This window comes from Chinchilla lanigera, unplaced genomic scaffold (genome assembly GCF_000276665.1).
Source record: "Chinchilla lanigera isolate Chin_1 unplaced genomic scaffold, ChiLan1.0 scaffold00054, whole genome shotgun sequence".
Lineage (NCBI taxonomy): Eukaryota > Metazoa > Chordata > Mammalia > Rodentia > Chinchillidae > Chinchilla > Chinchilla lanigera.
This window is the reverse complement of record NW_004955455.1, coordinates 10,647,195-10,657,830: the sequence shown is the minus strand read 5'-3', so window position 1 is coordinate 10,657,830 and position 10,636 is coordinate 10,647,195. Positions and strand designations below refer to the sequence as shown.

Below are 10,636 nucleotides of genomic sequence, written 5' to 3'. Positions count from 1 at the left end.
GTGGGTTTGGGAATAATCCCCATCCCATGAGGCTGTGCTCGTGAAGAAGTATGAAAATACCGAGTGGAGATGCCACTCGGTCAAGGCGAACATCTTTCTTCGTTCACTACACATTCTTGCGTGACTGCTGGATGCCAGAGAATTTGCGCCCACTTTCTTGCCCAAAAGGGCTTCCAGAGCAATGGGTAGACTCCTACCGTCCAGCCTGATGGGTGCTCGGTCAGAAAAAGGCCATAGAAACGTGGTGGGAAGCCAGGCAGAAGAAGTGCTTTGAGTCAGAGATGGTGACGGAGACACTGACTGACGCGAATCTTAGAGACAGAGATCTAGTCAGGAGGAAGAGCGCTGAGCACCGGAAAAGGCCGGCAAGTGTGAACAGCCCTGGTGCTCACGTGTGTCAGCAATTCAGGTGTTGCGTGTGCTCCGCATGCGGGGGTGGGTGGGGGGGCAGGAGGCCAGAGGTGACAGCCGTACCTGGATAGGAGGGTGGGGATTGCATCATGGATACTGTTTACTGATTTACTCCTTCATGCAGGCATTTATTCATTCAATAAATACTTACTGGGCAACTACTATATGCCAGGTGGGTGCAGTGAATAGACATCGGCTTATATCTGATGGTAAGAATGCAGTAAGTCAAATGGGGCTGGGTAGAGGAAGAGGTGAAAAGGCTCTGTGTGTGTATATAAATGTAGTGTTTATGTGTTCAGTGTTATACTGTAAGGTGGCCAGAAAAGGCTTACCTGAGCTTGACCTACTCTTCTTTTTTTCTGGAAGCTTGAGGTTCAACATTAATTGTTTATTTGAGCTCACTCTGTTTTTCTGATATGAAAATTCACTGCTATAAACTTCCCTCATAGGACTGCTTTCATTGTGTCCCGTACTGTACTGGCATTATTGTTTAGTTGTAGAAACTGTCTAATTTCTTCTTTAAATTCATCGGTGACCCGTTGGGTGTTCAGGAGGGTGTTATTTAATTTCCATTGTTTTTGAGGTTCTTGTGGTAGTAATGACCTACTTGAAGACATTTAAGCAAAGACATGAAGGAAGTGAAGAATGAGCCACATGTATGAGAGGGAAGAGGATATTTCATGGCAGGAGGAATAGCATGTGCAAAGGCCCTGTGGCAGTAGTGTGGTTGGTGGGTTTGAGGAACATCATTGTGCCTGAAATAAAATGATCCAGGAGGAGAGGGGATTGGGGCTGAGTAGTAAAGGGAAAGGAGGTAAATAGTATCTTGAAAACTGCTATAAGATTCTAGCTTTATTCCAAATGAAATGGGGAGATTTGAAGCATTTTGAGCAGAGGAAAGACTTGGTCTGACTTTCATTTCAACAGAAAAAATCACACAGGTTTTGGGGCTGGGGGTGGGGAATTAGTTTCAAAGCAGAGGATGGGAGTGCAGGTGAGAGAGAGACCAGGGGTCCAGCAGGAGTCCAGGCCAGAGCTACAGCTGCTTGAACAGAGTGGTGCCAATGAAGGCAGACAGAGGTGAACACTTTAAACACGAACAACACTGGAATCATGGAATGCAACTCCATGTGCCCTCAGTCAGCTCCAGGCATTGTTATTATTTTTAAGTTTGCTTAACAAGTTTATTTTTTTTATTTTATTTTATTTTATTTTTTTTTCTGGTACCGGGAATCAAACTCATGACCTTGAGCTTGCCAGGCAGGTGCTGTGCCGCTGAGGTAAATCCCCATCCCCTAACTAGTTTATTTTAAAAAGGCATATTGACCAAACAAAGTAAACATTTAAACAGATTTTAACTTCTGCCCTAGAAGTGTTCCATTGAGTTTTAGTCTCTAAACATTTTTAGCTCAATAATTGTCATCTTCATCAGAGTCTATTACTTTTCTTTGGTTGAATTTAACTGCTATGTTCTTTCCTATTGGCTTACTTTTTTTTTTCAAGGATTTCTATTACATTTTATTCTGATACTCTCCCATGTAGCTGTCCATATCTTGTCTTCTGTATAAGGCAATGCTCTACTGCTTTTTTTTGGTACAGGGAATCGAACTCATGACCTCAGGCTTGCCAGGCAAGTGCTTATGCCACTGAGCTATATCCCCAGCCCTGCTTTTGTTTTAAGATTTACAATGCTAAGTTGCTTAGCCTGGCCCAGGCTGATTGGCCCAAAACTTGGGCCAAGGCACTGTGTTTGGTCTCTGTTCCCCTGTGGTTTGCTTCCCTTGTGCTGAATCATTAGGTTCCCCATGTTTTGCCTGCAGCTCAGCTGGGCTCTGCTTCCTCAGTGCCTCTGCTCAGCAGCATGGCCGTCCTGTGGCAGCAGGAGTAGCCTCTGTCTAGCCTGCCTGAGCTTCAACAGTTATCAAGTTATAGATAATCTTCTTTTAACTGTACCTCATCCAAAGCTTCTCTTCGGTATTATATGGAGGGAAATCACAGACACACCATCCCACTCGATATATTCTGACCGTAAAGCTAACAGATCTCGCTAATGGTAGAGTGGTGATGTGGGAGAAGGGTCCGATTCAAGGCGTGTTCCGAGGCTTTGGCAACTGGAAAGATGGAATTGCCCTCAGTGGCGGAGAGCAGGGTCGGGGGAGGAGAAGGCTGGTGAAGAGCACAGCGTGGACATGAATGGAAAACTGAATTTTGGACCTGAAGTGTGAGATGTCTATTAGAGACCCAGGAGATGTGGAGCAGAGAGTTGGATATAGGAGTCTATATTTCAGGGAAGAGGTATGGATTTGGCCTCCTCACTTGGCACTGACCAGCATAGAGATAGTTAAAGCCATGAGACTGGAAGAAGGAAGGAAGGAAGGGTAAGCAAAGAAAAGGGATCAAGGACTGAGCCTTAATGCATTTGATATTATTCAGAGCTTGGGGAGTTGTAAGAGTCCAGCAAAGAAGAATGAGGAGTAGCTAGTAAGGTAGAGGAAAATCTGTAGTGGTGTTTTGGAGGCTAAGTGATGATACTGTCTTAAGAAAAAGGAAGTAGGGGCTGGGGATTTAGCTCAGTGGCATAGTGCCTGCCTGGCAAGCGGGAGGTCGTGAGTTCGATTCCCGGTACCGGAAAAAAACCAAAACCAAAAACAAAACAAAACAAAAAAAACCCAAAACAACAACAACAACAACAACAAAAGGAAGTGATTCATTGGGGCATGTGTCAAGGGAACCAGCTTTGACTTTATCCTGAGGGTGGTGATAAATCAGAAGAGACACGTGATGAAGTTAGACTCTAGAAAGCTTTGCCTGGTGGTGCTGCAATGAGGATAGATTTCAGGAAACAGGAGACAGAGGGAGGTGGGTTGGGATGGTGTGGCGGTGGTATGAGACGCAACAGTGGCCAGACCAGGCTAGAAGCAGTGGAGGTGGAGGGAAGGGATTGGCTTCTAGGTGTCTTTAGAAGGAAGTGGAGACAGGACTTAGTGACTATAGGTAGGAGGAGAGCGCCTGAGAGAAGACAAGGATGATCCCAGCTCCCTGGCTTGGTCCTTGCTATGGTTTAGCTCTAACATGTCCCTCCAAAGCCTTATGTGTTCAGAGGCAGGGCTTTCGGCGGGCAGTTGGATCATGAGGGCACTGAATGGGCTGTTAGGAAGAAGGACTTGGCTGGAGGAGGTGGATCACTGGGGCGTGACCTGGAAGGCTGCATTCTTGTCCCCAGCCTTTCCCCCACTCTCTGGCTTTCTTTCTTCCTGCTCTCTCTGCATCCTGGCTACCATGGGTGGAGCTGCTTTCCTTCACCACGCTCTTCCACCACCATGTTTCTGGTTTGGAGCCAACTGACCACGGACTGATGCTTTTGAAACCGTGAGCCTAAATAAGCATGTTCTTCTTAAGGTTGCGTATACCAGGTATTTTGCCCCAGCAATGGAAAAGCCGACTAGTACTGTTCTTGAGTAACTGGTTGGAGGCACCATTAACAAAGAGAGAAGGAGGAGTGTGCATTAGCCATATTTCTAACGCTTCTGTTAAGTTATATAGGTCTAAGAAGGATCCAGGAAGCCATTGGTGACCAAAGTGGGTGCAGTTTTATGAGACATGTGGGAGCAGAAGTCAGATTATAATGGGCTGCAGGGGAAGTAGGGTGAGAGGAATGGAGACCAGGAGTGTAGATAACCTTTTCAAGAAGTTTGTCAGTCATGACATATTTCAATTTATACTTTCAAACCGGCTGACCTCAAATGGAAAGCATCATTTTTTTTTATTACATAAATTCTAAAAGTTCTTATGCTTCCAATGTTTGGTAGAACCTAGCCCTTAAACAATGCCATATTATGGCAGTATAAAGTGTAGTGGCAATTTCACAAACCTAAGTCAATAACAGTGTCAGACGCTAGCATTTCCCATATGTTTGTGGTTACAGATGATTAACATCGAGGTGACATAAGAATCACTCAAACATGAGCCATTTAAACCTTACATATTAGATTTTTGCTCACCATCAACTCTGAAGGTTAAGCAACTTTCAGTCATTCAGCCACTAATATGCTAGATAGATTTTGAAGATTTTATTTTATTTTTTGTTTTTTGTTTTTTTTTTTGGTCTTTTTCCGGTACCGGGAATTCAACTCACGACCTTGCACTTGCCAGGCAGGCGCTGTGCCGCTGAGCTAAATCCCCAGCCCCTAGATTTTGAAGATTTTAAAAGGAAACATAGAGGCAGTAATGTATTGGCTTTGTGCTTTGTCACAATGCTGCTCAGTTGAACGTGCTTCTGTGTGGAAGGAGAACCCATGGATTCGAAGGTGGTGGGCTAGGTTTGGGGCAGGAAGAGGATATATGAAGGTGGGTATCACCTTGACTTGGGCTCCTGTAATACAGAGAATGAGATAAAGGCTCACACAAGGAGGTGGATTGTTCTGGAAATGATTTCAAGGGAGGAAATGTGGGAATCGAGAAGGCCAATCTGAGGAATATTATTAAGTCAATAACTACTGTGGACAACCGGGACTCAGCTCCTCTTCTGAGGAGCTGTGTAGAACGTGCCTGAAAATTGTGGCCCTGAGAGCTGGAAGAGGGGACGCTGCTTCCTCTCTGCCTATTGCTCTAAGGGCTGCCTTGCCCAGTGTTAACACCCTTGAGCTTCCAGGCTTGTGTTATGCACCATAATGGCTAAGGGGACACCCACAGATGCGCTCTGTGGGGGAGTAGAGAACACCCTGGTAGGAAGCAATTGTTCCTGTCAAGTGGAGAGAGACTGTTGAAGAAAATAGATTAGAAAAAGTATAAATCCAGGCTGCTATGGTTTGAATGTGGTTTGCCCTCTCTGAAATTTGTGCTGCAGTTAGTTTAACGTCCACTGTGTGGTATGAAAGAAGTGGAAAGTTAATCTGACTATGGTGGTTAAAGTTGGGGCCTCTGGGGGTGATTAAGATCAGATGTAGTCAGGAGGGAGGAGCCCTCAGGGCTGAGTACTGGCAGCTTTACAAGAAGGAGAGAGGCCAGGAGAAACACACAGAGGTGCACTGCATCTCTTGCCACATGATTCTCTGGGCCATCTTGGGGCTCTGCTAGTAACAAGGTCATTACCAGATGCAGCCCTGGGACCTCAGACCTCCAGAACTGTGAGCCAAAATAAGCCCCTCTGCAGCTTCACCTGTGTGTGGTATCGTGTTATCAGCAACAGAAAATGGCTGAGTAAAGTGCTCTCAAATTTTTCCCATCTCCGTATGCACCCCTGGGCAATATGGTCTTTGCAATTCCTTCTGTCAAGAGATGAGTCAGTATCCCTTTCCCACAAATCAGAGCATGGCTGCACAGCTTGCGTTGACCAATGGGACATTAGCAAATATCGTTTAAGATGTGGAGCCTAGGCTGGAGAGGAAAGGAAGTCAGCTTGGGGTATAGAAGACATGGCAAGGTCAGTAGTTCAAGGTTCTTCCTCCTTGAAACCTTGGGGTTTTCTTTTCTGAATCTCTTCTTGGAGCTAGTTCAAACTCACTGGGTTCCTCCTGTTTCATCCCCACCCGTGACACGGAGCTTGTGCTGATGCATTAGTGTATCAGTCTGTTCTCCGCAGACTCCTAGAAGCCCACAGGATCGTGCGTGCCCCCTGCTTAGAAGTAGGCAAGGTGATCTTTATTCCTCAGTATATAATAACCCTGCTCACCATCACCATTCATCTCCTTGTGTTCAGGCAAAGTAGCTCAGCTCTTGGGCTTGTTGCTTTTATGTACCTGCTCCCTGCTATGTACCTCCTCCTTGCTCTCCTTGGGCAGCACAGGAGAAAGCTGTACCCAGTCTTAGGCCATCCAGAGACCAGAGACTTTCACAAAAATTTTGTCAGTGCCTACTATTACAATTTTCCTATCCTCTTTCCTGGATACACATCAGAAGGGAGACAGCTCCTGCAGATTCTGGACCCAACAGACACATGCAGGCTTTTGGGGATATCATGTAAATGTAGGCACAAATGAACTCTACTAGCCAGGACTTCACCATACTGTCACAGTTAGCAGCAATGGAGGTTGGAAAATGTAGTCTGCAGCCCTTTGAAGTGTGCCTTCTGCCAGGCATGGTGGTGCACATCTGTAATCCCTGCACTTGAGAGGCTGAGGCAGGAGAATTGCCATGAGTTCAAGGCCAGCCTGCACTACATAGCAAGACCTTGTCTCAAATAAACAAAACAAAACAAAAAGCATGCCAGTTACTGTGGAGGTAAGGGAGATAAAGTATTGAGAGGAAACAGAAATTGCTGCCATATCTATTTTGTATTTTTGCTGTTTTGGCTCTGGCATAGGACTAGGAATGCAGTAACTGCCAAGATCAAAGACGACACAGTTTTTGAGAATTACTTGTACCCCCACCCTAGGATATGAAAGGGGAACTTAGAGGGTATAGGGGAAAAAACTAATAACTGCGGGTAGCTGCTACATTTACCAAGGGCTTATTGTATGCCAGGAACTGAGTAAAGAATTTTATATGCTTAATGCTGAGTTTCCATATCCTCAGCTATGGGGGAAACAGTTATCAATCTAAGCCTGTTGTGATAAAATAAATGCCAATTACTCTGCTGTCTCTAGCACACAGAAAAACTGGCCAAGAAATAATGGTTCTCAGAACTCATAGTAATCTGATTAGTGTAGCCCAGCCAATGGATTAAGTCTGTCTTGGGTCAGGTGATCAACTCTGGTCTAATCAGGTTAGAGGGTGGAGTCACTTGGTGGGAACAAGAGTTATTGATGGGATTGAGAAGGTTGACGTGGTGATAAGGCTAGCTTTCAAGGCATGTGTCTACTGAGGGAAGTGCAGAGGTGGGAAAGTCCAGATGATGTATGAAAACTCCAGGAAGTTCCTGCTATGGGTGCCATGATTCTCCTTCTGTAGAAGTTGCTTTCCAAACATCATTTCTTGTTCTCTAAGCCTTTGTATTCTCATCTGTAAGGTGGAGAAGGGTTCATCCAACTTCCAGGCAACTGTGATGATTAAAATCAAATGATGTATCTATATGGTATAAATGCCATATAAATGCATAGGATTATTGTTATTTTTAGTACTGGCAATCAAACTCAGGACCTTGTGCTTGCCAGGCAGGCACTGTGCTGCTGAGCTATATCCCCTGCCCTGTACAGGATTGTAGGGACTCGGTCTTTCGGTGTACCCCAGGGAGGTGCAGCAGCAGGAATGAGGAAAAGAGACAAAAGCTGGGTCGGGTGGAGGCCTCTTTACTGGATGGGTAAGAGAACCTGAACACCACCACTAGGGGCGTTTATTTATACTCTTGCAAAGTTAGTATCATGAGACACAAGGGTGCCTAGCAACTAATGACCAGAATTGTCCAAGTAGGATGCTTTCCCAAGACTGAGGTAGCTTGACTGCTTTAGGCACTGTGGCCTGGTTTTGCCTCCACACATATAATCAATTTCCAGCTCCAACTGCTCCCAACATAGGATTATTAATATATTGAGGAATAAAGCAAAGAATTTTATTGAGCTGCTGAGGCAAACCTTAGTGAAAGGTCTTGGGGCAGAAAATATGTCCAGTCTGATTTACTCAGTGACTGACTGCTCATTCTACTGAGGATGAGGAAAAGATTCAGGGGGAATTTACTAGAAAGTCAGGCCTGATATCTCACAGGTTCTCTCCCTGGGAATCTATGAGAACTTTTGGTTCTGTCTCTTCTGTATGTGGCTTTGCTCTCTGTGACGATGGTACTTTCTCTTTACTAAACTATGGGCTTGGGTTTGGGTTGCCCAGACTCCTCCAGTCTTGTCTGCAGTTCTGCTTATAGGATCACCCTCATTTAACTATGCCAGGAGCACACTGTACCTGGTACCATGCTTCAGGATTCAAAATCAGATTGACTAAGTATAGCCAAACCTTGGAAGGATTCTATTCTGATGCCCTTTGGTCCAGTTCGGTTTAGACAGAGAGGAAAGGCAGCATTGGGTATGAGCAGGGAGAACAGGTCGAACATGGCACCTATGTAGGTATTGTAGGCATTTCCCAAGAATGAGACATAGGCCGGGAGGTTCCCCAAACAATGTGAACTCTAAATTTGCATTGGACTGAGACCCCGATAAAGACCATAGTGGAAGATTCAAAGCCATGTTTGGAGGGCTCATTCTTATATTCAGTAAGTGTGTGCCAAGAGTTGATACTGGGTAGATACCATTGTAGATCACAGAGGACAGAAGTAAGACATAGCTTTACTCAAGGCTCATTAGACCAGGGAATAGACGATCCAACAAAGGAACATAGTGAAGGCTCAGGTACTTACACAAAACTTAGACCAAAGTGAGGGGAGAGGATAAGGGAAAAGGAGGACTTGGCCCGTTGTACAGAACATATAGCAGTGGTCCCCAAATTGAGCATGCATTAGAATTCTTTGGAAGGGCTATTAAGACACAGGCTGCTGAGTGTGATCACCTGAGAATCTGACTCAGATTAAGTGTGGGTGAGTAGCAGGGAATTTTCCTTTCTCGGTGGTTCCCAAGTGATGCTGATTCTACTGGTGTGAGGTTCACCATTTGATATTCAGTGATTTAGAAGTTTGGGCATTGAAAGATGGAAGCATGGAGGGAGGGGATGACAGGTGACTTAAAGTGATGGAGTTGTGACCCAGCAGTCAGTGTTCTGGAATTGCAAGTGTTAGGGAACATCTGTGTTCTGAATGGTGAGGAGAGCTTGAGGAGGAAGCAAGGATCTTGAACTTCACTCTGTAGGTAATGGGGAGACATTCGAGGATTTTAAGCAGGGCAGGGTTATGTTCATATTTAGGCTTCAGAAAGAGTACAGTGAGCAGAAAGGGGTAGGATGGGGGGAGAGGACCACAGGAGTCTATATCAAAGGCACTATTAGGCCCTTTAACCTTCTAATGAGCACAATGGTGTCACAATCTTTGATCTGCAGGTCTGCAAGGTTCTGATGATTGCTCAGTTTCCGGCCACGGAACTTCAGTAACTGCTCCTCCACAAGAGGTCCTCCAGCTTTGTTAATTTGCTCTTTCAAGACAAGAATGGTGCCATAAGGATTAATGGCATAAGGCCTGCTCTGGCCAGTAGAATCCTTCACGAAGACCTGGATCTGATAAAAGAAGGTCTCCAACACCCGGATGTTCACCTTAGAGAAGATCCCATAGCATGCCAGGGTCTTCTGGCCGCTGAGCAGTTGCCTCTCCCCTCCTGGCTCCTGGAAGGAGAGATGCTGATTCCCCAAGATGCCATTTCTCATCTTGATGTCTGCCTTTATCCTCCAGATGGGGCTATAGGGATTCACCGAGAATGTCCAGTCCTCCTTCCCTGTCTGTTTCACTGTCACCTGCACATCCCTTGCTTGCTGGAAGGGAAGGAAGAGCAGATAAAGGCATCTGGACGGTCATGACTTCCTATCATCTCCAAAGGCTAGTCCTCTGGCCACTGATGATTTAATGTATCATCTACCGAGACACTTCCAAAAATAAAAGGAGGCACTATTCATAATTATGTGGGACAACAGGCATAGGATTCTTTCAAGCAAAGGAACTATTTGGACATCCTAGGTTTCCAGAATCCTTAGGACTCTATCCTTTGACTCAACATACTGGAGTAACAACAGGTCTCCAAATAGCACTTGTCCTATGTGGAACTATTCAGTGTCCTTGCCTGTTAGCCAGTAATGGGGATGTCACAGTGCCATCATGAGGTCAAACAAGGTAGTATTTAACAAGTTCAAGGACATTTGTTGCAACAGCAAAAATCTGAAGGCATCTAAAAAATCTCCCACAGATGCTGGTTATATAAATTAAAGAACTTTCATTTATTGAATTATCATAATAATTCTGCTGAAAAGCTGCTGAAAAGCCCATTTGGACCAAGGAAGATTTTACGTTCTTGTTCCTTTACTCTAGTCCAGGTAGTATGTTCCTTGCCCTGGTATAATTAACATCCATTTCAAGCTTGAAAGGGTCCTGACTTGGCGCCGGGCATAGTGATGCACGCCTGTCACTGCGAGTCTGAGACCAGCCTGAGCTACAAAGTGAGTTCAAGACCAAACTGAACTGCATAGTGAAGCCCTGTCTCAAAAAGACAAAAGAAAAAGAAAAAGAAAAAAAAGGAAAGTGTCCTCCTGATTTGGACTTTATGTGATATGATTGTACCAATTAGGTCCACAAGTGTGGCTAGGGATTTGTCTTTAAAATGATACAATTTAGGGGCTGGGGATTTAGCTCAGCGGCAAAAAAAGC

General features: G+C 45.1%; 1 protein-coding gene and 1 pseudogene across 1 annotated transcript in view; both read right to left on the bottom strand.

Annotated features, from left to right (window-relative positions):
* Positions 1 to 1,820: 1,820 nt before the first annotated feature.
* LOC106149840 lies at positions 1,821 to 5,967 on the bottom strand (annotated as a pseudogene).
* Positions 5,968 to 8,601: 2,634 nt separating this feature from the next.
* The window catches only part of LOC106149839 (2'-5'-oligoadenylate synthase-like protein 2), a 20,080-nt gene continuing 18,045 nt past the window's right edge, over positions 8,602 to 10,636 (bottom strand). The window contains exon 8 of the mRNA XM_013520315.1: positions 8,602 to 9,750. Within this exon, the coding sequence (XP_013375769.1) occupies positions 9,253 to 9,750 (498 nt within the window). The 3' untranslated portion in view covers positions 8,602 to 9,252. The remainder of the gene's footprint in view (positions 9,751 to 10,636) is intronic.